At 37.4% G+C, this 27,621-nt stretch overlaps 1 protein-coding gene across 1 annotated transcript; it reads right to left on the bottom strand.

Moving 5' to 3' along the window:
* LOC114352118 (sodium- and chloride-dependent glycine transporter 1) lies at positions 1-27,318 on the bottom strand. The gene is made up of 12 exons (XM_028303588.1): positions 27,152-27,318; positions 22,923-23,091; positions 19,545-19,823; positions 18,769-18,985; positions 17,101-17,215; positions 16,469-16,648; positions 12,472-12,661; positions 7,988-8,187; positions 6,682-6,813; positions 5,778-5,912; positions 3,583-3,735; positions 1-883 (listed from the first exon to the last, which is right to left on the bottom strand). Exons 1-12 carry the CDS (start codon positions 27,179-27,181, stop codon positions 734-736), a joined length of 1,950 nt encoding a protein of 649 aa, XP_028159389.1. The 5' UTR covers positions 27,182-27,318; the 3' UTR covers positions 1-733.
* Between the last annotated feature and the right edge of the window lie 303 nt (positions 27,319-27,621).

Raw genomic sequence — 27,621 nt, 5'->3', positions numbered from 1 at the left:
TTATATCATTATCACTATTTAATAGGTACATAGATACAGCTCGTAATCAAAATATTAATCTTAAGAATATTATCAGATTTACGCTTAGTTAAAAAAATACCTGACTATTATAATAATTATTATTAGTAATGTCTAAAGTCCATAATCATAATTATTTATTGTCGTCCTCCCGATACGGGATTCATAAGTTTTGATATGACTAAGTTTACTTTTAAGTACAATATTAAAGTATATCGCCCGTTTTCACAAACATTACTATGAGGTCTCACAGTGTGAGGACACACAAATCAATCACAGAGCTCTATTCAACGCTGTGCGTTCGATTTGCTGCATCACTTAAGCAAGCATCGTTTGTGATTACGGGCGTATCTATAGCATAGGTATAAGTTGTAAAATTCTGTAAATAAATACGGATATAATTTTTATAAAGAATTTCTATTGGTTAGCTGTGATGCATATTGTCATGTCGCAATTGTTTTCTTTTCGAGGTCAAAGAAGTAACAATATTGTTCTTACAAAAAAGTAAAAAAAAATCTAATTACTTTCTACACATCAATTTGTCATATAAGTAAGTAGCAATTCATATACTACGATTAATGTTTTTTTTTTGTTATTTAGGTTCTTTAATAAATTGTAGCCTGACATTAATTTTGCTAGTCAATTATTGTCAAACATAATTACGTATAATAATTAATAATATTAATAAATAATCTAATAATTATTCTTACTTAGTTTATCTAGCTACCATATTATCATTAACATAATCTAAGTTGTTTTGTGAACTGTCGAGACCAGATTCTAAGGATTCAGATCCAGAATTATTGAGTAGTTTTTTGTTTGCCGGCTTCCAGTCCTCCGTTGTAGTGAAAAGTTCCTTTCCTCTCTGGAATAAACAATTTAAAAATTAGAAAAAATTGTATATGAATGAGATTATATTTATCATTTTAAAGACTAAAACTTTTTTCTTATCTCTGACATGTGTTTTGTGTACGCCAATATTATTATTATGTTTATGTATCTAGGTGTATGTATATTATATTAATATGTATTCTTGTTATTTATTTTATCTAATGCTATGTAAGTATATTAATTAAACGTCATATTTATTGCACCGCCTTAGTCTCTCTACTCGACCTGTGGTTGACTGGCAGATAATGCCACCTGGCATTAAGTCCGCCACTGTACAATTGTATGTGCAAAAGCGTAAATGAATAAAAAAAATATTATAGGTATAGCCCATAACCACAGAATAAGTAATAGTACAGGTATAGTTCCAAAATACTGGACTGTCCTGTCGATGACATTGACAGTGGGGCGCCACCGTCAATACCGGATCGCTGGTTCAGATTTTTGCCATGTTGGAAACCATATAGTTGAACGATGGTAGCGCCCCCCTGTCATTGAGTTTGGCGGGACAGTTCAGCGTGGGTCATCTATACCATAACTCAGTCAGTATGGGAGCGGTACGGGAGGGTGTCTTTTGTTACGTCAAATGTCAGCGAAACTTCAGATTTGTATGCTCTGTCACGTCATTATTATGTCAAAATTACTCTTCCCGTGCCATTCCCATACTTCCAGGCACTGAATGAGTCTTGAGTACTGTTTTATGGAAAAAGTTTTGACTATTATCTAAAAAAAATTGCAAATTCGTAAAATAAATAAATATTTAGTATCATCATCATCTCAGCCATAGGACGTCCACTGAACATAGGCCTCCCCCAATATTTAGTGTACACATTAATAATTTTCCTGTAAACCTCTATAGGGCACATAGCTCGTAGAAACGATGGCCGTTGGGGCAGGAAAGTTCTCGAGTGGAGACCACGGGCTGAAAGACGTAGCGTGGGCAGGTCTCCTACTAGGTGGACCGACGATCTGGTAAAGGTCGCGGGAAGAGCCTGGATGCGGGCAGCGCAGGACCGTTCATTGTGGAAAACCTTGGGGGAGGCCTTTGTCCAGCAGTGGACGTCATTTGGCTGAAACGAACGAACGAACGATACCTCTATTGGGTATATTATAAATTCCTGTGTTAACTGGGCTTACCATAATAGTCCAGCGGTCGATGGGGATCGAAATATAATCTAATCGACAGTCTGACTGACCACTGAGCCACCAAGGAGTTGCTAGCCATTGGGCTACATATTACTATTAATAACGCCTCCATTGTTGTGATTTAATAATAGCATTTATTTTTTAAGAGAATGTTCGTTTTAAACGATAGTAATCAGTACAATAAATAGCTCGTGTACGGCTCATGACAGACAATGGTGACTGAGTTTGGCGGCGCTTCTTCTCAGCATTTGACAAATGTTTGTCTTGAAGCGCTGATAGGGCAAAAAAAAAGAGATATGGCTCCTTAAGAGCATTTGACGATCTGTAAGTTCTAATTTAAATAGTCTACTCTATACAAACAAAGATAATAATTATTGATTTAGATTGTTTTGAATTTATGTAATTCTCCAAAAATATTTTTTTTACATAATTACATACTTTGTGGCACCTTGTGTGTGAAAGAGATGCGTGATATAGGTTTCAGGAAACCCTTATTTTAGGTTACCAGTGCTCCACCCCCAGGTCGATTACGTAGCTTCAGTGGTTGTGCTAAATAATATAAATAATTTAAGACTAGAGAAGATCGTTTGTCCCATTGTTTTCTTAATTTCATCGCAATAACGGAACTCCTCAGTACCCCACCATTGACCAAACCACCTGAACGTCATTCGTTGACGCGAGTGGTCCTCGACTCAAGCGCTCTTGACCAACAAATGGTACTCAAAAATCAAGATAATACCAAGTGACCCTTACAGTGGTATTGTGTACCACTCTCGGTCCCATTTTCCCATTGCTGGATCCAATTATTCAGATTTGATCCGTCTGAGGGGATTTTTGTTTAACTCCAATGAAGGCTCGTGAATATTATTATATCAAAGATTCGGCTTCCGGTTTTAGATAAAGTAACTGTGTATTATTTTTCCTAATCCTACATTTAATAATTTTCTTTTGAAATAAATAAATTGGATTTTTATAATTAATAACAAACATTTAATTAAAAAATAGACCGACGTCGATGAGGAAAAGATACTGGCTGCACTTTCTCAGTGAGTTTCTAAAATACTTCAAGGTTGAAGCAAGAAAATTGAAAACTACCTAGTACATTACAGTAAAGTTTAAAATTATTTTATTCGGGTATGATTATTGCAATTCAAAGCTCGAATTAGAATTTATGTAATTTTTTGGGTTCGTTCGTTCGTTCGTTTCAGCCAAATGACAAAGGCCTCCTCCAAGGCTTTCCACAATGCACGGTCCTGCGCTGCCCGCATCCAGGCTCTTCCCGCGACCTTTACGAGATCGTCGGTCCACCTAGTAGGAGGCCTGCCCACGCTACGTCTTCCAGCCCGTGGTCGCCACTCGAGTTTTTGGGTAATTTATTTTAATTTTTTGTCAAAAAACACAGCATTTAACAGGTGATTTACCACAGTTTTGTATTAAAAGTGACCTTATTCTGTGCATGTGAGCGTATGTGTCTATGTCTTATTAAAGTAAGGTTCGATTACAAGTAAAGGTCATAATAATAACACTTACATATCCATGGTAAAAGGCCCAGCCCACTCCCACTGGGAAGAAGATCAAGGTCGATATGCCCACTACCCAGCCAAGCAGGTCAGCAAACAGTGGGAACACGTAGTCGTCCACCGCTGGTGTCGTCCAGTTGATGAGAATGAAGATCAGAATTGCCTGTGTAAAAAAATAACTAATTAGTGAAGACAAGTCTTTGCGTTTACCTGAACGCGACCAATCGGATGATTTTCTTGACTCTCCAAAAAGGCCTAAAACCAGTTTCTAGTGAAGAATTAAGCTACCTACCCTATTTTCTTCAGATTTTTGTGATAGCTAGTAGTATCCCATTCTCATTACTTTTTGAACTCCCCTCGTATAAGTCTAAAACAAACCACAGACCTCAAACTGCTGTAGCCGTAAACTGCAAGTGACACAACACTAGTGATTTCCATTATAAGCCCCCGTGACCATTTTTTGAGTAAGACTTTAAGAGAAGGGGAAATGGCTGAATATCAGCGCTTTAGGAATAGGTACTCATTATCAGTTCCTTCCAACTTTTACCTGTATCATTTCTTAATCTGTTATATAAGTACCATTTTGTAGTTTTAAAGCAATACCTTACGTTTATTATTGCAGATATCTATGGAATTGATTCCACAAATCTAAGGTTTATACTAAAAGTTACAGTCTCACAATAAACCTAGCAACAAAATAAACAAGACTGAACAAATAACAAAAGCATCTGTGCTTTTATGAAGTGAAAATTGCCAAGTAAAAGTACGGCGAATATCTGGAATGCTACGTCTGTTAAAACTACAAAATAATGCAGTGAAATTTTCAGTTTTCAGACTTTCTTTTCATTTATTTTTCTCACAAAACTTTCAGCTGTCTTCAAAAACAAAACTAGAGATAAGGTCGCCTAAAATGTGCCATAGGCCACAGTTCCAGCTACCCATTTCCACTTTTTCTTTCGCTCTCATCAAAATGTTAATTCTTTGCGATAGAACAAGACGACATGACCGAAAATGGATAGCTGGAACTAAATCCCACTGTGCGTTATAATGTTTTGTAATATTTTTAAAATAATTTTTAGTTTGTTTGGCGTCAAAGAGAGTCAAAGAGTTTCTTATTCTACACCACAAGTTTTAAAGGGTAAGCTGTAAATTATACCGTCTCCGCTACTATAAATTCTGTGCTACCAAGATCTACAGCTTGATTACCTCTAAAATCCAGCCAGATAAAATGGGACAGCTTCGTGGAAAATACAGGTATAAATATTTAATGTTACTACTAGTTACTGCTACTGACATATTAAATTTTATATGACGTCAATTGATACCGATTTTGGCGATATGTGATTGATGATCTTTAATTATTCCACGCAATACAATACAAGATAAATATGATCAGTTTTTATCTATTTACATCAATCTTATACATTTTTGTCGCGATATGACCTAAATTGCTTACAAATTAATACTACCTATAATAATAATAATAATAAATATCTTTGGACAATCTCACACAGCGCCATCTAGCCCCAAAGTAAGCAATTAATATGCTTGTGTTATGGGTGCTAGCTTAACGGATATACTACTTATATACTTTTTTTTTTATAATTACATACATATTATACATAGTAACACCCAGACCCGTCACAGAAATTAAAATTCATCATTTCAATTTTTGCCCCGCCGGGAATCGAACCCGGGACCTCTCGGCATAGTAGTCCGTTCTGAACCACTACACCAAACGGCCGTCAAAATATATAATATCTCAGCCGTAGTAGAGTCACTGTACTCGTAATCATCATCATTTTAGCATCTTCCTGTGAAAATTTCTAGGTCACCTGTCCACCTCCATTCTAATCATCACTATAAAGTATACTAGAACGTGAACTTCTAAGATCACCATTCTTTGTACTTCTTCTTTGGTGCTCAAAACATAAAAAGTAAAATCAAGGCCAGCAAGGTTCTGGAGTGAAATGTACCGGAAAGCGCAGCGTAAGACGTCCACCTACAAGGCGGACTGACGACGTCACAAATGTGTAGAATGGATGCTGCCTAGACAGGCGACCTCACAAAGGTAAAAGGAACGCGTTGTTGGATGGATGCTACCAAGACCGGTCATTATGGAAATCATTGGGGGAGGCTTATGTTCAGCTGTGGACGTCCTATGACTGACATTTAATGATGGTGATGAAAATAAATCATACTTACCACACTGGCAATAGGCAAGATGACGGTCCACACCGCCTTCCAGTAGAAACGCAGGAAAGGGTTGAATTTCATTTTCATGTCGGCCAAATCGTCCATGGCCCGGTTGATTCCGTAGCTCCACGATACTGCAGTGCACTATTTGTCAGAGGATCGGTAATTAATATGGATCCGGCGGACAATCCGAAATGCAGGCACGGCCGCGGATTTGCTATAGTTAAAGGTTGGGGTTTGATCTGAACTGAAGTATATTTTGGTGCAGATAACTTACAAAGGGAAAACGATAAACCAAGAAAAAGTTATAAAGAAACACCAACAAAAAAGTTATAAATGTATTTTTATTCGGGAAGAAATACTGAGTTCTCATCTGGTGAGATCCAAATCAAGAGCTTCCCGTTGTGTATAAAAAAATATGCAAAGTAATTAAACGCCCCATTAAAACGCAACATTAAAACATTCATAATTTTATTCATGTTTTAACTGTACCAAAATATGCGTTAATAAAAATTCAATATTAAGTGTTTGTAAATAATATGCATTTTGGTCAAAGATAAATTAACAAGAGCGTTGGGTAGGTTCGAGGCCGATAAAAAAGAGTTGTAGGTATTTGATTCTAAATTCCATTGTTTTCAGTGCTCTATATTTATGAAAACTTTTTATTTTTTAAACAAATATTAACATTTCTACAACATTTTTATAGTGAAATATTGACATAACAATAGCAATAAAAGGGAGTCAATGCTTTCGATGTTTTCTGAATCTTTGAAGAAATGTTTTCCATTTTGTAAATCAATTCTGACTCAACTATTCAATTTTTCCAACTTTTTTTGGGATCGAATTATTTAAAATTACAAGACGACGTATTTTTACGTACATAATAAGTAAATAATGAAGAAATCTGTGTTACCTGTGCAACTCCAATGAGCAGAATAGCCCACGAAGCGGTATTCCACTCCAGTAGAGTGAACAAGTATATCCCACCGCTGAAGCACATGGGAATACCGAGAATAAAGCAGCAGAAACAAGTGAACGCTGTGACCTGTAAAGAAAAGTTTCCATTAGCTATCTAATTTTAAAGACTTACAGCTTACGGTTGTAAATAAAACATGCTCTTGACAAAAACTAAAATGAGCAACAACACGATAAGAAAAACAATTGAACATCAGCTAGCTGTTCATGTCGAAGACAAAACAAGTAAACATCAGAAAACAAGTAAATTCACAATGAATGAAGACCGTTCGTTGATTGCAATTAAAACTTATTTTAAAAACTTATGAATGGTAAACTAACTTATGAAAATAGTAGCTAAAGAAACTTGCCACACTTATCACAGGTATAATAGGTAGGTATAGGTACATGAACGGCCAATGTAAGTGTTTATTGTGTAAAAAATGCCTCATTTCCTATTAATCACTTTGTCCATAACATATTACAGTACCTTTAATGAACATAGGGTAGGTATCAATACTTTTAATATTTATTAGGTTTTTGATGAGTTTACTAATGCCTGTGTGTCGATAATGCTGATAACATTTTTGTTATTACTCAGGTGGGTACGTGAATCATGTTTTTAACGTACCCAATAGAAAGACACGCTTCAGTTTAGACAAAAGCTAGCATTAGTAGCAGCCGTTAGGGGAAAAAGTTCTTGATTATGATGTGGCATTCAGATGTGAACAGACCTCCCACTAAATGGCCTGACGAATTAGGGAAGGAATGTACTTAGATGGGGGCAGCGCAGGACCGGTTGTTCTAGAAATCCTTGTGAGAGGCCTTTGTCCAGCAGAAACTGTCATTTGGCTGAAACGAATCCAAACAGCACGGGACTTACAGCTTGACCTTCAATGAAACCCTACCAATGAAGGTTGAGTAGTCCCGGGGGATAATCTTTTCTTAAAGGTTTTAAACCTTTGTTTGTCACCTGTCATCCGCTTTGCAATGGAGGGAAGTCGAATCTTAATTTCGAACTCCTCCTATGTTCTTCTGATTAATTTCGTTGCGGGTCCAATGACAGTTTAACTTTCCCCCGGGACAAACTTGACATTCATTGGTTGGGTTTTTGTGGCGGTCAAGCTGTAGATCCTGGCTACACAGGAGTTGCAGTGGTGGGAACAAGAGGTGGGAATATCCCGTAGTCCCGGGGGATATCTATCTGTCTTGGAATTCTTCCCGATAATCGAAGGAGCAGTAAAAATCCAATTTATAATCCTCACCCTCCAATAATTCTTCCGTAGATGCGGCCACTGGTCAACAATGGCTGTGTTTATGGCCTCAATGCCAGCGAACTGGCATCCAATACCGAGGATAAACAGCATGATGAAGAAGAGAATGGACCACATCTGGGGTATTGGCATCTGCAGCAGCGCTTCGGGGTACACGATGAATGCCAGACCTGGACCTTGTTGAGCCACGTCTGGGGACAAAAATGATAGATTTATACATATAAAATATAAAAAAGCCTGTCAAATTCCTTTAAAGAGGCCGTTTTGTATAAATAAATGAAACACGTGATATGAAAGTAAACATTTAATTTTGAACAATTGTCTTAAAATTTTCAAGCAGTGGACGTAGTTTGGCCGAAACAAAAACGAACAAAACAGCTTTTGTCTTTTTGGATGGTCTAGAAAAGATCACTTCTTAGCAATAAAGCCGCCGAAATTGTGCCGTTTCGGTTTGGTGTTTATTTTATGTGTCTGTTTTGGTATAAAGCATATAGGGTAAACCGACAGTCATTGGACGCTGCCAGTCATTGGACAAAACAACCCTTGAATTTTCTTAAAATAAATATTCCTTTAAAAAAAACGCCTTTTTATCTCCATCAGTCGGAATCTCTCAGTTGTAGAAATATAAATGCTATTTTTAATTCAGTAAATAACTGTCCAATGACTGGCAGTTTACCCTATTCTACGAGTATTCATCTACATTAGTAAGTACGCGATATAAATTAAAATCCATTAATTTGTGCAAAAAATCTGAAAAAGACCGAAAACATGCAATCCCCTGGCACCAGACCAATATAACTTTCCTAGTAGCAGCTATCTAAAATCCTTAAATGCCGATACTAAAACCAGATAACGAATACACCGAACGTTAAACTTTTATTTATGAAGTGAGATGAATTCGGTACAAATTGATCGGCGCATAACTACGATTCCCATATGATTTGTACTGCAGTACGTCTGTTTGAATTCCGCTAGCGAGATAATGGATTGATTGAACAATAAATATTACAGCGGCGGTGTTCGCAAACGTTATGAGATTGGCTGCCGTGTGCGAAAGAATCGAATAATCCCGGTATTAATCGGGATATCGAATGATCACGATATTGCGATCCGAGTGTATATTTTTTATGAAGGCATTAGATAGGCCTTTGATATTGCTGGAATTTTAGGCAAGTAAGCATAGTTGTATCAAATAACGGCTAATACGTTAATGTAATATTCGCGTGTGAAAGATGAGCATCTTCTGATTTTCTTCACTAAGTTTAAGATCACAATCTTTAGAAGTTCTTTTTATATAACTAACAGGAATTTAGTAAAACTTGGAGGAGGAACATAAATTATTAGGTATGCATGAAAAATTTTGTGGATTAGGTAGGTGTATTAATTGTTGCTGTGATACCCAAAGGCTTATAAAAGTGAAGTCCATCGCCTAATGGTATTTTTTAAAAGACATCAAAGTCTTCGCAAGAAACTTTTTTTTTTTTCAGGACAAGGCAGGTATTTGACCGCAATCGTACCTGGTGTTAAGGAAGATGCAGTCTAGGATGGTACATATCTGCCCTGTAAGTGCCTATTCACTCTCGCCTTGAAAACTATGTGCGTGTAAGTTTAATTAATTATTGTATCAAGCAGCTTAACATAATTATATTAATTGTTGTATCAGCAGCTTAATTATCCAATATCAAATCGATTGCAGTGGTATGTGCTGGTCTCATTACCGTCGAATAGATGACCAATTAAGTAAGCCGCAACTTGGCAAGCGCGGCAAAATAATATCATCAGCGTAAATAAGTGGGAAGATGATATGCCATCTTGTCACTTGTTCTTTTTTATCGTAACGAGTATCATAGACATAGGCAGGCTACATAGCTCTTAAAACTGATGGCTATTAAGGAGAAAATTTGTAGAGTGGTGACCACGCACTAGAGGATGTAGGCAGGCCTCCCACTCTTTGGACGGGCGATCTGGTCATGGTCGAGGGAAGGGAGGGAAGGTTTGTGGAAATCGGTGGGTAAAGCCTTCATCCAACAATAGACGTCCTTTGGTTGAAGCGAATGCACTCTTTCATGTAAAAACACTAATGTATTCCGTGCTTTTAAGCGATTTTGTGAAAAATGTATTGGCAGGTAGCTAATAGCTTAAAAAATAGGTCTAGGATCTTTTCTTCAAGGTTACCAAACCTTTGTTTGTCACCTGTCATCCGCTTTGCAATGGAGGGAAGTCGAACCTTGACTTCGAACTCCTCTTGCGGGTCCAATGACAGTTCAACTTTGCCCTGGGACAAACTTGACCTTCACTGGTTGGGTTTTTATTGGCGTTCAAGCTGTAGATCCTGGCTACACAGGAGTTGCAGCGGTGGGAACGAGGGGTGAGAATAGTCCCATATGTATTTTGATAAAAATACTTATTACCTATAGTCACGTGTACGATCGACTCTCTATATCAGAGTCTGGAGTTTATCACAATTATTTACTGTCATAGATAATCGTTGATCCGTGATAGGGCATAATGAAGCCTCCAGTGTCGAGTTATTATGTTGGAATATTGGTAATCTTCCTGATATTCGTATCAAACGCGACTGGAGATAGACAGATCAGAAAATTTATTTCATACAGTATCATAGGCAGACAGTGAGTGATGTATAAATAAACATCTATAAGCAATGAAGATAGTTTCATAGACTGTCGAGTAACTTATTTATTAGTAATCTGTCGTTCTGTTTTCTTCGTTCGTTCGTTCGTTTCAGCCAAATGACGTCCACTGCTGGACAAAGGCCTCCCCCAAGGTTTTCCACAATGAACGGTCCTGCGCTGCCCGCATCCAGGCTCTTCCCGCGACCTTTACCAGATCGTCGGTCCACCTAGTAGGAGGCCTGCCCACGCTTCGTCCTCTAGTCCGTGGTCGCCACTCGAGAACTTTTCTGCCCTAACGGCCATAGTCTCTACGAGCTATATTTATTTATTTAAACTATACCACACATAGAAACAATGCACTGTGGCGGACTTAATGCCGGATGGCATTCTCTGCCAGTCAACCACGGGTCATGCAGAAAGAGTAAGGCGGTGCAAAAAATTTACATTTAGGATAATATGCCCCGCCCATTGCCACTTGATTTTAGCAATTCTGCGAGCTATGTCGGTTACTTAGTTCTCCTGTGAATTTCATTATTTCTGATTCGATCACGCAGAGAAACTCCGGGCATAGCCGGCTCTGTTTTCTTACACAACATTATGTATGGTAGGCATAAGTAGCCTACATTTTGTTGTATATTTTCCCACACACATAGTTTCCCAAACAAAGCGAGAAAGAATCGCAACAGCAAACCTTTGGGGCGCATTTACACAAACCGAGTGGGCATTGCAAACATGTTTGAACGTGGTAGTTTATTCAGCAGCGCGAACAACACCACGTTTAGGGTCGATTTACATCTTTCATGATATTGGTAAGATCTACAGAATTAATATTTTGAGACAGAAAATTTGGTTTGGGAATGATTTCTAGTTCAAGAGACGACAGTGTCGAAGTGAATATAGATCCGCAACGTCTAACACCCGGTGAAAGTCTGTGCCGAAATACGCGTGTGTCTTGATTCCAGCTTAGGCATCCTCTTACTTTGTGGACTTACGATCTGGAGTGTCGCGGGAACATCTGGATGGGAGTAACGTAAGACGTTGTGGAAAGTTTTGGGGGAGGCATTTGATAGAATCGAATTAGGCTATCCTCAAAGATAACCAATATAACCAAAAATACATAAAACCATTCGTGTTAATTAAACCATTTGTAACTCAAGAGCGGCTAGACAAATTTTGGTATGTAGGTAGCTGACACCCCGGATTAACATCGGCTACTCAAAAAAGGAGGTTAATGATTTCGCAGGTCGCGACGTATTATGTACCATCTCGGTACGAAGTTCGCCGGGCAGTTATAGCTTTTGGCCTAGTGTGGACCGGCCCTTCCCCAGCAGCCGAGTGCGCCCGCGGCTGTGTGCTCTTACTCCGTAGATTAATCAACTCGACTGGACCAAGCCGCTGTTCGTTAATAAGCGATCGAGTTCCTTGTTGCACGCCTATTGTACTCAAACACATCACTGGCATGGATTTGCTTGCGTAAATTTGTGCATGTGCAAGGAAATGTGTATTAATTTGGTCGCTACAATTAAGCCTGGTTAATTAAAAGGTATATTAAAGACAATAACTATCGAAGTTCTTGCAGTTCTTACTCGAGGTGTGATTTTGAAACGCGTGTGACGTTTGTTAACAAAAGTCAAAAGTCTCTAAAATTCCAGACAAAAACACTGGTGGTGGTGTAACTGAGGCTAAGCCTTATGTGCTGCCCACTTTACTTAACATGGCGTTCTAAAAATGAGAAAGATGACTAATATGTTAACGATGAAAACAATGATGATGATAATGACGATAAAAATGGTGATTTTGATGATGATGTCAATGATGAAAAGGAAGAAGAAAAAGACTTACCATCAACACTAACTCCCATCTGCTGCGCTTGGAACCCAAGCACAGAAAAGACCGCGAAGCCAGCATATATCGACGTCCCGAAGTTAGCGAATGACACAAACACCGCGTCAAAATGGCAGTTGTTGGTGAATTTGTTGTATGAAGCCAGCGTGATGAGGGAGCCGCAGGCCACTCCAAACGAGTAGAAGATCTGGAGACAAGAATAAGCATTTAAAAAGATTGACGGATTGGCCAATTTAGTCGACAATAGCACAACGGTGTAGGTCAAATTGTCCGATCCGAGATCCGGGTAACGCTCGTTTGAATCCCGCCACCGCTGGACTATATTGTGGTCAAACCATACGCATATGCACTCAAGCTTATTAATGTAATAATATACGTAGCGTGTACAGCGACAACCCAGGATAGACTGTCCTGGTGCCTCAGAACAAGAAGAGCTGATCCCAATATTGGTAAAAAGGGTTAGAGCATAGAAAAAGAAGATACGTAACGTGTAGAGTGTGATTAGTTAGGCCCAGAACAGACGGTGAAACGCAACTGCAACGAAACTGCAACTTTGTGATGATTCTGATGAATGGAATTGAAACTGAAAGTAAATTGAAACTGAGAGTTTCAAACTGGTTGCGTCATGTATTGTGTGGTCTCTCAACGGACGCTATGGCAGAAACTTAGATGCAACTCAAAAGTAACTAGCAGTTGCAGTTTCGTTGCAGTTGCGTTTCACCGTCTGTTTTGTGCCTTAGAGTCTAGTAGCGTCTAGAATTATAATCATGGCTATACTTTTTACAACGCGAGCCATGATGGTCTCGTGTTGCCAACATTTTACATGTAAATGTTTTTGGTGCGATAATTAAGCTCGTCCCATAATTAAGGGCCTATCGTCGTCATTTGTTTTATAATTTGCGTCACCAATCGTCATCATGCACTTTTCCACGAATTAATCTTATTCTGTTCAATCAGAATCAGTAATGTAATGGAAAATGATATGGAATATTAATTTTGTGCCCAATTTACTGTCAGTTAATTTCTGAGACTTGTGAGTGAAGGCTCAACATTTTTATGCAGGTTTAATGAACACAATGACTGATAACCAAATACTGATAGCACCCGTATATTGCTTGCTGTAATTATTTCATATATTGAATTCATTTTTCGTGCAGCAACGTGATTAATCACAAAGTATTTTTTAAACATGAACATAATAATATTGAAAATGTAATTTGGGTTTAACAATTAGCGATGTTGTTTAACATAGTAAATATCCTACATGAACCACCACTTCAACTCATTTCATCTTGTTGACTACATTTCTACGAATAATATTATAAACACACATTCTGGGAAACATCTATTTGTTTCTATGTAGATTAATTTACTTTAGAACAACTTAACTTATTCTTATGAATGAATTTTATTTAAAACTTGTTGCTTTTTGCTTATCATGAACCAATGATTGGAACAAAATTGAGCAGATAATTTTTATTTTTAGTCCGTTTAATGATTCTTTAGAAACATCTCCAACTTAATCTGCCTTTGAAGTTTCACCAAAGAATATTTTCACGGTTAATTTATTTCCAATAAAAACTTCCAAGAAGTTAGCAATAAATGGTGTATCATAAACTTGTAGATTCTAATGGGGCAGATAAACGCACTGATCTGAGATAATTTTATTAATCACTTCAGAAGACTGCTATAACAGTACAGAAACTGTGGCAGTAGTGTCACTCTATCCAATAACAAATATGACAATTTTCTCTACAACGTTTTTGGCTGATTTTATGGTATTAATTTATGGGAAATTAGAGTAAAATCTTAATATCTTACTTATAATATTATAAATGCGAGTTTGGATGTCTGGATGTTTGTTACTCTTTCACGCAAAAACTACTGAACGGATTTTGATGAAACTTTACAGTATTATTGTTTAAAGCCCAGAATAACATATAGGCTATAATTTATGACGATCTGTGACAAACGAAATTTAACGCGGGTGAAGTCGCGGGAAAAGCTATATTAGACAAAATATTAGAATAGACCTTTACTTTATTTTGAACATCATCGCTCACAACATAGTTCTCGTTTATAGATAATTTGTATAGTCACGTATGTATCTTCCAAAGTAATTTTCTAAACTCAAGCAGGAAAAAGTTCTAGTTAAATATTATTTACTCTTGCATCGCAAAGGGACTTCATAAAATGTAAGCCGTATGAGCTTATCACTCATGTACGTACATACTTGTATTTCAAATATTAAACAAGTTAGAGCCAAATCACACGATGCATTGGGGCGCTGCACCGCAAAAATTTCGCCGTATCGCACGACGCGGCCACACCCCTCGTGTGCCCGCTACAGATAAATTTCTATGTAAGATGACGCAGCGACACGACGTGTGCTTTGGCTCTAAGTACCTACTTCTGGTACGGTTTATTTACTTTTGTATCAAGGTTCTCTCTTGTGCTCATACTTAAATGGATAGATGTGGGAAACTACTGCTCTTCTACGTACACTGCGGTGCTTATTTATTTAGACACGATCGGAGACAAGATTGTTTCGGCGGGTCAATCTATCTCGATAGATTGATGGCTGTTTTACGGATGTTCCAAGTTAATTAAGTTACGTCTTTATTTTTAAAAGATTTATGGTTTGGCCAGAATTAAAACTTTATTTGGAGAGAAGCTCTAGCTCAAAATAAGGACTAAAGAGAATTTTTACTTATGAAGGGCAAACGTTACATACCTAAAAAATAGAAAAATATTTTTTTTTAACCATTGGATTGTTTTTATCCAATTCGCAAGTTCTTACACGTTATTAAGAACAGTCAGAGTCAAAAACTACGTGACACTCAAGTAGCCAAAAAGTTCGCAACACGTGTCGTCTTTGTTACAATTTTATTGGAATAACGTTGTATTATCAACTTTTTGACTACTTTGGATGTCACGAATTATTTAACGCTGACTGAAATATGCCTTATGTATTTAGTGCTAAGTACGATGATTTTTAATTCGAAATTATTTTGTATTTTCATAAAAAGCAGCGACTTTTACGAGTAAAACCAACCGGCAAGGCCCAGAACATACGATGAAACGCAACTGCAACGAAACTGCAACTGCTAGTTACTTTTGAGTTGCATCTAAGTTTCTGCCATAGCGTCCGTTGAGATACCACACATGATGCGACCAGTTTGAAACTTTCAGTTTCAGTTTCATTCATCAGAATTATCAGAAAGTTGAAGTTTCGTTGCAGTTGCGTTTCACCGTCTGTTCTGGGCCTAACAACTCGCGCAGTAGCTGCAACAAACAGACTAAGAAACTTTTATCGCAATAATCTAGGTCTTCCTCTCCGTTGGGATTCTCTAATCAAATGTACGCTTTCAATATTTTCCAAAGATGCAAGATTCAAGATAAAAACAACCTCATTCTCGTGGAATAATCAAAGATCTAGACTTTTTCAAAATAACTTTATAATAGGCAGATTCATTCAAGTGTGCAAGATAGCTCAGTCTGAAGATCTTTGTCAAAGATGATTCAAGAACTTTATTGATTTTTGATTTGTTATCAGACAAAACTGCATTATTGTTTTTTTATCGCGACATCGAGATTTGTAAATAGGTAGGATAATAATCTGATTTCTTAAAACACATGGTGTACTATGCTTTTTTCGATTAGTTGAAATTAGATCCCAGTTTTATAAGAACCAAACGGCAAACTTGCGAATGAGCTGCTTCTACAATAACGGGTGTTAAAAACATATCAGAAAGCCGCAAGTACCAAGAATTTTCCACTTGACGATTGTATTTTTCAGGAGTAATGAGGAAACTTTTGGTTATGGAAATAGTTCAATCATCTGTGGTTGTGCCTTTAAATAAATAAATGAATACCTATTTAAAGTAAGGGAAATAAAAAAAATGTCGCGGAAAATATTAATACAATTCTACTACACTGAGCCCACATCATATGAGCCTATCTCGCACTAAGCTGATTTTAGAACTTAGCCTACCTGTGAAGCAGCGTCACCCCACACTTGGGCACTGAGCAGCGTCTCCCAAGTCGGGGACAGGTAGAACAGGATCCCTTCCGAAGCCCCCTCCAGCGTCACTCCTCGGATGAGCAGCGCTGTCAGCATAACGTATGGAAACAACGCAGTAAAGTACACCACTTTCCCCGCGGATTTCACACCCTGTGAACAAAAAGGGATGATCCTCATTTGTTTAAAAAGATATTGCCACACAAGAGGTGATATTCATTTTTTTAAAACTGTTCGATATTGTTGTAGAGGTGATCGCCATTTGTTTCAATGGTTCCATAATGATGACTACACAAGAGGTGATCTTCAATTGTTTAAAACGGTTCGATATTGCTTGACAAGAGGTGATCGTAATTTTTTAAATATTGGTTTCATTTATGGTTCTGATTGCTATTGAAACTACTTTCTGAGGTCTATTACGAGATTTTTAGGATACTGGCACGTCGTGACAGAAACAAAGAAAGGATTTTGTTTTCAGTTCAAGTGTTTTCAGTTTAAGTTCACTTATTTATTTCGCTACTTGTGCCGTATAATAGACAAAGACACAAGTAGGCCTACCTACTTTGACAAGTGTACCTACATAACTTTTAGAAATAAATACTCACTTTGATGACGCAGAAGAACGCAATCAGCCACGAAAGGAACAGTGTGCCAACCAAGTGCCACTGAATAGTTCCCCAGTTGGACCAGGTAGCGTCACCCTTGCCAAGGACGCGTTCGCTGCAAGAAAGTCCATCATCGTCATCAGTAGCCTAATTCACGTATTTTGACAGTCAAGATCTCGCTGACGTTCAGAAGTCGTCCCATTGAAAAACAGTTCTAAATCCGTATTCACAAGGGTCCTTTTTAATAGAACGATTACTCGATAAGATCGCAACTCAGCGATTTATTGTCATTGAAGTTTTGTTACGTCGTCCCATTGAAAAACCGTTCTAAATCCGTATTCACAAGGGTCATTTTGATAGAACGATTACTCGATAGATCGCAATTCAGTATTTTGTTGTCGTTGAAGTTTTGTTACGTGAATAAGGCTACAGGTCATTTTAGTCTCTATTGCAGGCGCACGATTGAATGAGGATTTGCTCTAGATTGCCCACGCTAGTAAGGCTGGGGAAACCGGGTTTTCGCTTAAAGTCCCCGGGTCACCTTTTACGACATCTACGGGAAGAGTGGGGTGGTCTTAATATTCTACTCTGCTAGAACCACACCCCCGTTTTACATACGACCTAGTTGTACGTATGTGCGATGGCGGTCCTACTGTTTTCTACTGATCGCCATCGTCATCGCACACGCAGGGTGCACGCTTTGGTTTGGCCGAACCTAAGCCTAAGCGCAGACCACCAACTTTTAGTTGGCCGATAGTTAGGCCCGATTCTAATTTGTATGAAGAATCGGCCGATAACAAATCGGTGTAACGCGCGCACTTTCATACATCTCCATACTGATCAACAGCCCGATCCAACTATCGGCCAACTAAAAATCGGTAGTCTGCGCCTAAGCTAAGTGCTATAGTACTTAGCTAATACCCTCGTCCTTATATAGCCAATCAAAACTCTGTAGATATCATTTTTATTATTTTATTTTATTTTATTTATTACGGTATATCATTACGGAAATATGCGTCATCGCAAGATTTTAAACGAAATATGTCATAATCCAGTCTCAACTGATAACCAAATACCCACACCTCCTGTATTTGCAACCGTATTAAGTTATAAACTGCGCGTGTCCGTTTGGGCGTATACCTCTTATCATTTGTCTTAAATTCCACTGAATACCTACGAGATATGAACTGATAAATTGAATTTTCATTAAAACGTTCGTGCCTGATAATGGAAAGGTTAGTGCTATCAGTATTAGCTAAGAAATTGAAATCGAGATAAAACTGGAGTGCAATGCGAAATGGGTATTATTTTATAAGATCTTCTTTCTGTTTGACAGTATCATTACAATCTTAATTCCACTTTACAAACTGTCAACATACCGATTTTTGTACAACTTAGTAACAGAAGATACTTTGCCGATATGTTCACTAATATTCATGAGCTTATAATTTAAGTAATTCTTAACTCTATAAAAACAGCAAGTCTTTAATGGCGTCCGTTATTAACCCCTGACCTGCGAAAAAGAGGTGTGATATCGCGAACGCGAAAATGTAAGTACATAAAAATTGTTTTGGGTGAACTCAATACAAAGAAAACAAAACATAAAAGATTTTTACATAATGAAACTGTTGAGTTTAGTTATTTAAGTATCAAAAAATTGTTACTTACTTGAAATACTGTTCCGACGCCAGAATCCTAGTGACGTTTGTGTACCACGGGATCTCGACATTCCCTTCGAGGCAGTGCGTCGCGTTGAAAGGCTGGGACCCAGTTTGGAGGCAAATCTGCCCGATTGCGGTACAATTCCCTCTGTAGTACGTCTCGACGTGGTAACCGGTGAGGTTCTGCGCCCTGCAGTCCCTGTCGTATGCTCCGCTGTAGCAATCTAGAGATAAATATTTAGTAGGATATTTTATTGATTTATTTATATTCAATAAGGTTTCCACAACATTCAATCAATGAGGGTTTTCGCGATTGAAAAATCCGCCAGATGGCATACGTAGACGCGAGGTCCAAATGCTGCGTGGTTGGTGGATTTTGACATATCTGTCAATGTCATGTCAAAAATAACCAATCATGCAGCATTTGGACCTCGCGTATTGCCATCTGGCGGATTTTTCAATCGCGAAAACCCTCATTCGCAGGAAAAATGACACATAAGCCAAATTAGAAACACATTGGAGTATTAAAACATGCTAATAACTTAACAAATACAAAAAATAACAAATTTAATTTATGATAGAGTCAATTTAAAATCCAATGAAAAGGGATGAGAAAAATACTACCTTTCAAGCAAAACAAAAAAGATTTGATAAGTAGGGCTCAATATAGCATGGGGTTAGGGAGTGTGTGCCAAATCCATATAGGTACATCTGGTAAATGAGAGACTCATCCTGATGGATTAGATACAAAATGAGCTTATAATAATGAATAATGATACTTACATAAATCATTGAAGTCGTTTTCACACGATCCCCAATCCAGGCTCCCAGCGATGGACACGATGGTATAATACAAAGTCCACGCTATGATGATCATGTAGTATATCGAGATGATGGTGATGACAACCAGGGTGCAGTATCCAAGTCCACTGAAGAAGGGAGCAATGGACTGGAAGGCCTTTAACGGTCCCAGTCCACTGTACTGTCCGATGTATAATTCCAAGTAGAAAATTGGAAGACCGATCAGGAATATCATCAATAAAAACACCAGGATGAAAGCACCTGAAACAAAATTTCATAGTAGAGTAATAACTCTAACTATCCTTAAAATAATGAATGAGAATGCTCAAAAACTTCTTCGTTTATTCTTATTCAATTCAGTTTATACTAAAAAAAATATTTCATGTGACGGCACTTTTTTGTATTTATAAACCTAACTAAGCATAATAATCCACTATTCAATTTGCAAGTGAGAGGAATTGGCGATCAAGATGTAGATCCTGGCTACACAGGAGTTGTAGCGATGGGAACGAGAGGTGGGAATAGTCCCGTACCTAAGTGAGAGGAAAAATTCACTAGACGCTTGACAATTTTATTAATATTGAGTACATCATCAAGGCCATAAGTATTATATCTTAAGCCCCACATCGAATATCATCTGATAATGTTATTTTAATATTAAGAAGATTATCTATGAGGAAAATTCGATTTGATAATACGCCTTTTAGTATCAAACGGTTTCTTTTCATTATGAATTTGAAAGGTTTTTGCCGGAATACCACCAAATCTGTTGCTAGTGAAGTTTATCTATTAATAATATTGTACAATATCATTAGGTATTATTCATTCATTTTTGATAATAAAAATACAATTTTGTTTAATACGCAAGAGATAGGTTCACAAGGCAGTTTACAATGGACCACCAGCAACAAACATTATCATAATCGCAATGCTTTCACGTTCCTTACTGAGTCAAAGTCAAAGTCAAAATTTCTTTATTTGTATAGATAGACTATTCAAATAGTAACTGACAAATCGCCTCTACGTGTTTCATAATCTTTTTACCCTACCAGCGCTCCGTGACCAACATTTGGCAAGTGCTGAGAAGAAGCGCCGCCGCGCCGCAACAAACTCAGTCACCACTGTCTGCCGGTTCATAATCAAAACTGCATAATCAAACTGCACTGTTAAACAAAGCAAATGCAGTACCTAGCCAAAAACGGTCAGTTTTTTTAGTTGTGTTTAAAGACAAGTGAACACCAGCCTAAAAAGTATAGTTTAAATTTGTCATGTCTGACCTTCTTTATGGTTGCTTAGCAACATGCGATTTCATTGTTATGACATAGTCATGTAAATAAACATTCGATATTTATCAAGTATATTATTTTATGTAATAAATTGGCGACAGGATGCCGAATTCAAATAAAAACTACACCAGAGTGCGAGCTGCACTACGAGGAACCCTTACACGAACAGAAAATTACTTGAACGTACAGGAAAATTTATGTAACGAAGAGATTGAATCACGACTACAGTCATTGGAAAATACATTACAAAAATTTCTAGAAACACAAGAAGAAATAGAATCTCAAGTGGACGAAGAATTGTTAGAACAGGAAATTCAACAAATGNTTAAAGAAATTCTTCCATTACTGTTACGGTCGAAAGTTTACACTGATTACTGATCACAAACCATTAACTTCGATTTTTCACCCGAACCAAACCTTGCCAGCCCTCAGCACCATGAGATTGTTTCATTATGCACATTTTTTATCTGGATTCGATTACAATATTGAATACCGAACTTCAAAGAATAACTCCAATGCAGATTACCTATCCAGATTTCCTGTAGAAAATGTTAAAGAAAATTCAATAGACCAGCATTGTGCGTACCAAATACAGCAAATTAACACACTGGAGATAGGGCCGCAAGTCATCGCTCGAGAAACTGCTAAAGATAATGAACTTAAGCCTATACTAGAAGCGCTAAAGTCAGGACGATCTCTGAAACATTATGGGTACAATGATAATGAACTTACTCTACAAAATGATTGCATTTTAAAAGGAAGTAGGGTATTTATTCCAAAAAACTTACACATGCAGATACTAAACGAATTACATGCGGGCCATATTGGTATTCTGAAAATGAAGTTACTAGCTCGTAGTTATGTTTATTGGAAGAACATAGACAAAGACATAGAAAATAAGGTCAAATCTTGCAGAGCATGTCGTTTAGAACAGAATCAACCAACTCGAGCTCCTATTCATCACTGGGAAGAACCAAACGGTCCATGGCAAAGAGTTCATATTGACTTCGCAGGTCCATCAAATGGACACTATCTATTCATTATCGTTGACGCATTTTCAAAATGGGTTGAAATTATCCCAACAAAAACCACTACAAGTTCATGGTGCATAAAAAAATTAAATGAATTATTTGTTACTTTCGGAATGCCTCATATATTAGTTTCAGACAACGGCCGCCAATTCACATCAACAGAATTTGAAAATTTTATGACAGAATGCGGAATAACGCACCGAAAAACCGCACCATACCACCCAGCGACCAACGGCCAAGCTGAAAGGTTCGTACAGACCATCAAGAGAGCACTGCGTGCAATGACGGGGGAGAGAGGCGACTTAATGGATAAACTCTTAGTGATTAAATACCGACTGAGGCGTACCCCTGGCGCTAGTGGACACTCAGCTTACGAGCTCATGTTTGGCCGAGAAGTAAGGACTAGACTTCATACTATGCTCAAAACCCCATCAACCTCTCCATCGAGAACTAATGACACATTGGCCTCACATACAAGACATTTTGTTTGTGGAGACAGAGTGCAGGCTAGACTTTACGGAAGCTCCGCTCAGAAGTGGACATTTGCCACAGTGGTACAGCGCCTGGGCAAGCTGCACTATGTCGTGCGTACGGACGGCGGTCTGACCTGGACACGCCATCTAGACCAGCTGCTGCCGGCGCCACTGGTGCCAGCAGTGCTGCAGCCAGGAATCGCGGCGGAAGCGTGTCATATCTGACCTTCTTTATGGTTGCTTAGCAACATGCGATTTCATTGTTATGACATATGACATAAATAAACATTCGATATTTATCAAGTATATTATTTTATGTAATAAAATTCTTTGATTATTTCGCTTTCTTTTTTGTACTTCGCTCCTTAAAGCAATACGTAGCAGAAGCAAAAGTTATCGCAACTAACCTCCTCCACTTCTTAACACAGGTAATCTTCAAACGTTTCCAGCCCCACAGCATATCCTAAGCAGGCGAGTATAAACTGGGTTTCCCCACTTGGCTCGCTCAGGCGTGTATAGAGGATAAAGTTTTTACCACCTAGGGAGGGAAATAAAGGCTATACCACTTACCTCCTCCACTCCTATAACACAGGTACGGGAATCTCCAAACATTTCCCAGCCCCACAGCATACCCTAGACAAGCGAGTATGAACTCCAGTGGGCTTCCCCACTTGGCTCGCTCGGGCGTTTCGCCATCTTGTTTTTCTGTTCCGACTGGCGTACTGCCATTTTTGTCTGGCTGCAACAAAACATGTTTTTATTATACAAAATGTAAGTAAAACAAATTATGAATCATCTACCTTATCAATATAGAGAGTGATGGAAGTTAATGGAATCAAAATTCAATCATTATGTTGCCACGGAGTGACACGGTGATTTAATAACATGGTGGTTTGAATGTGTATACTCTACAATGTAGAATATACTCTGAAGTAGGTTATACCACAGAATAATAAATTCCTGTTGGAATAATTTTACTTTATTCAAGAAATGTTATCATCATTTCTACCAAATATTCCTAAACCCAAATTGGATTCATTTGTATGAATGGTCACGTACAAGAAAACTACCAAAGCTAAGTAACTACTGATAGTACAAACTAAAGCACATCAATAACTGTAGCATCTTATGCAGTTCTAATAAGTGTTATTTTCCAACAAAATGTAGAGTCTGTTGAGCTATTGACTATAGTGAGATTACCTGCGAATCCACCGAATCGAAAATTCCCAGAAGCATCTGATTAAATCAGATTTGGAGTAAACCTTTAATTCCATTAGCTCCAGCACACATCAAGCCAATAGCAGTCAAATATACAGGGTGATAAATCCATCTATTACATAAAGTTGTTTTGATGGAACAGAATAACATTTTTATTTTCGTTTGAAATCTAAATTGCAAAAACAGCAGATATTTTTACAGTAAACTAATGTATGAAAATCCGGATGTGAATAATAAAATATCAACTTTATAAAATGACATCAAAAGGGAGATGAAAAACTTGGAGAGCTGTACTGATTTCACTGATTTATTTAAAAACCAATTAACTTTGGTAGCAACACGAATTTAATGTGTAACGATAACACCAATATTATTTTAACTCAATATTTGTTTTTGTAAAATAATCCAGGCTTTTCAAGGCGAGAGTGAATAGGCACTTACAGGGCAGATAATTATATTCCATCTTAGACTGCATCCCAGTTAACACCAGATGCGATTACGGTCAAATACCTGCCTTATCATGTTTAAAAAAAACTGTTTTCGGTTTCAGACCAAGGCAAATCTTTATTTTTATAATTGACATCCAGTTAGTTGACTTACCAAGCTAATCTTTGCGGCATCTTAAAATAAATGGTAGTAGTAAGCCTAGCCGCCAACTACAGGCCTTTCGTCGGCCGATTATTGAGTCGGGCTGTTAATCAGCAGTATGGAAATGTATGAATGAAAGTGTGCACATAACACCGATTTGGTATCGGCTGATTCTTCATACAAATTAAAATCGATCTCAACTATCGTCCAACTAAAAGTTGGTGGTCTGCGCCTAAGCTAAAATGTTATTTATTTTTACAACAAAAATGTGTACTCAACATATTATCCCATACACAAGTCCCAATAACTAATTAACAAGTTTCAAAATCAGGGAGCTCTTAGAACTTAATCCCTTCAAACAAGAAAATAATGCTAATTTAAATGTAAATTCGGGTCTATGAAGACCACAATGGAGCCGGCAAGTTTCGTTCGATTCCCTATTCAAATAATATTATGCACAAGTTCGTCTTCCGAGTAGAGCTAAGTTCTTACCCACATACTTTATGTTTATGACTTGGAACATGGATTTTATGGAGCTGCTTTGATACAAGTTTTTTAGGATTAATACACAAATCTATACTTTATACTAAAGATTTTGTTTGTTTGTCTATGAAAGTTAAGCATCATGTTCAACCCTTCAGCAGAGCTAATAAAAGGTCTACAGCTCCATTGTTTAAAAAAAATCAGTTCATACTTTGATTACCAACTGGTCCACGACATTAAAAATTCGAAAGAATTTTGTTTCCCAGCGGGTCCGTGAGAATATTTGGTACAATTAAGCACTAAAATCTTTATAAATTTTTGACGCACTGGCTAGCAATGAAGTTTAATGTCAACTCATGGTTAAGTTACAGGATGCTCAAACACTAGCATTTCACAGGTGTAGGCTACATCCCATCCCAACTAATATTATAAATGCGAAAGTAACTCTGTCTGTCTGTCTGTCTGTCTGTCTGTCTGTCTGTCTGTCTGTCTGTCTGTCTGTCTGTCTGTTACGCTTTCCCGCTTAAACCTCGCAACCGATTTTGATGAAATTTGGCATAGAGATAGTTTGAGTCCCGGGAAAGAACATAGGATAGTTTTTATCCCGGTTTTTGAAACAGGGACGCGCGCGATAAAGTTTTTCTGTGACAGACAAAATTCCACGCGGGCGAAGCCGCGGGCGGAAAGCTAGTATTCCATAAAATAGCCACCATACCATTTAATTTAGAAATAGATTTAATAACTTAAAATCAAAATAAAAAAAAACTTACTCAAATTATAATGAGCTACTCAACGTATTCCCTGTTCTTGCATAGTCTTAAACACCGCTAGACAGAGTTGGATAAAACTTTGCTCTGATTTCTATGAACATATGTGGGGCAATGCACCTGTGTCCGACTCCGAGGTCTAGGTAAAGTTTTAAATTGCTTCTGAACACACCACAACTGTTAGTGAGAATATAACTACCTGCAGATTGCTTAGTTTCGAAGGGTAACATCTGGCGAGTACTTCGGATGCTGTAATGTTTAAGCATTTTGGTAATAGTAAACTGTTTGGTGGTCGAGTTTGTATGCTGTCTTAGCTTAGAAGTAGGATTCTAAAGTGCTCGATGCTCGGTAATGCGTTTACTACATACAGGATGACTTTGCTTGCAGGGTGTTTTAAATTACAGGCGTGGATAATGTTTTTCACTCATAGAAAAATACGCACGCACGTCGCAATAGTTATAACTGCAATGTAAAAAGTCAAAAAGGCGCGCGAAAATTATACTTTAAAGTAATATTATATGGTTCAATAGAGCATTATTAGGCACCATCTTCCACCCTGTATAAATAATAAAACTTATAAGAAAGAGATCAATTGAATACTGACCATCTACTTATCTTACCTATTAGTCAGCAGTCTCTATCTCATATATCGCAATATGTAGAGTGGGATTTTTCACAGAAAAGGTACCTATTTCTTTTGTAGCTTTTAAAACAAATAATTTAACATGTTTTTAAGTGAGTTAACTGCACCAAGAACCTATGCAAATTCTTGGAGAAGGCTTTTGTCCAGCAGTGGACGTCTAGTAGTTGAAAAGAAGCTCTTCTAATAGTAAAGATTGTTTATTAACCTAAAGTAATTTTCGTGTTTTATCGCGTCACGCTATGATAATAGATAGGACGAAATCTGTACTGTTATTGTGAAAATGCGATTTAGATCGAAATCTTCGTAGCTATCACAGTTATCGATAGTAATATAAATTTATTGATAAAAATGTCATAAAATCGAGTTAGTACATCAATTACGTTTGTTCGTACATTTCTATACATTATTTAAACATGTTTTACATTGTTTGTGTTTTTCGTTTCTTCTTTATTTACTGACTTGCCATTTGAAATAATCGAAATATTTTTTGTTTGTAATTAAACTCATTTATTTCTGCAAATAGGTTTTAAAAAAGCACTTTCAATTTTTTATTTTTTGTTTACATATCATCATAAGGTCTATTGCTAGGTCTAGGTTTGTTTACTGTTGTTTACTGGGTATGATTTAGTTATTAAATTTTTAGCGTTTAGAGTCGCATCTCAAACTAATTTGAAAATTATAAATAACTTGAAAAAATCGAACTGCCTAAGGCGGGAATTGAACCCACATCGTGGGTTTTTCAAGTTATTTATAATTTTCAAAATGGGTATGATTTTTTTCAAATATTGAATGATGTAGTTTTAATTTTACTAAAATCTTCCCAGAATCCTTTCAGATATTATGTATGTATTTCCAATCAGATTTATTTCTTAAACACGTTCTATACCTACCTAAAAAAGCGACAAGTAACGTTTACTGACTGCCCAAGAAGTATTCGTTCGTTTCAGCCGAATGAGTCCACTGCTGGACAAAGGCCTCCCCCAAGGATTTCCACAAAGACCGGTCCTGCGCCGCCCGCATCCAGGCACTTCCCGCGACCTTCACCAGATCGCTGGTCCAGAAGCCCGAGAAGTGAATTAATTAAATAAAAACTTAGGTACCTTGCTCATAGCGTTATCTGTACCAGCCATTCTTGAAAACTAATTTTGGAGAAGTCGCGAAAAACTTTTGTATGCTTGATCGATGTCATATGCACTATAAAAACACGCACTTCATTCACAAGCCGTTCGTATACTAACAGCAACTGGCCACCACAGCACTGAACGAAAACTGAAACCAAATTGATTGGGTGACGTTATCAATAGACTTATATTATCAGCTTATCAATAAAAATACAATCGTTAATCTAACAAGATATAAAGTGAAAAAAGATTCGCTTATACATTGTGATACGGTTGTTAATTGATTGCGAATTATACCTACTTCTTTGTAGTAGATAAATTAAAGAGGTGAATATAATTGTTCGTTTTTAATAAGGTGAAAATACCTAAAATAATGTTTCTTTGATTGTCACTTGTTAAGAATATTTTAGTAGTTAAGCTAGTAAAAGGCTGAATTAAAGTGTGTCTGT

The sequence above is a fragment of the Ostrinia furnacalis genome, unplaced genomic scaffold (assembly GCF_004193835.3).
Source record: "Ostrinia furnacalis isolate ACB-3 unplaced genomic scaffold, ASM419383v2 OfSCF1253, whole genome shotgun sequence".
Classification (NCBI taxonomy): domain Eukaryota; kingdom Metazoa; phylum Arthropoda; class Insecta; order Lepidoptera; family Crambidae; genus Ostrinia; species Ostrinia furnacalis.
Note: the sequence above shows the minus strand (reverse complement) of the source record. Positions and strands in the feature narration are given on the sequence as shown.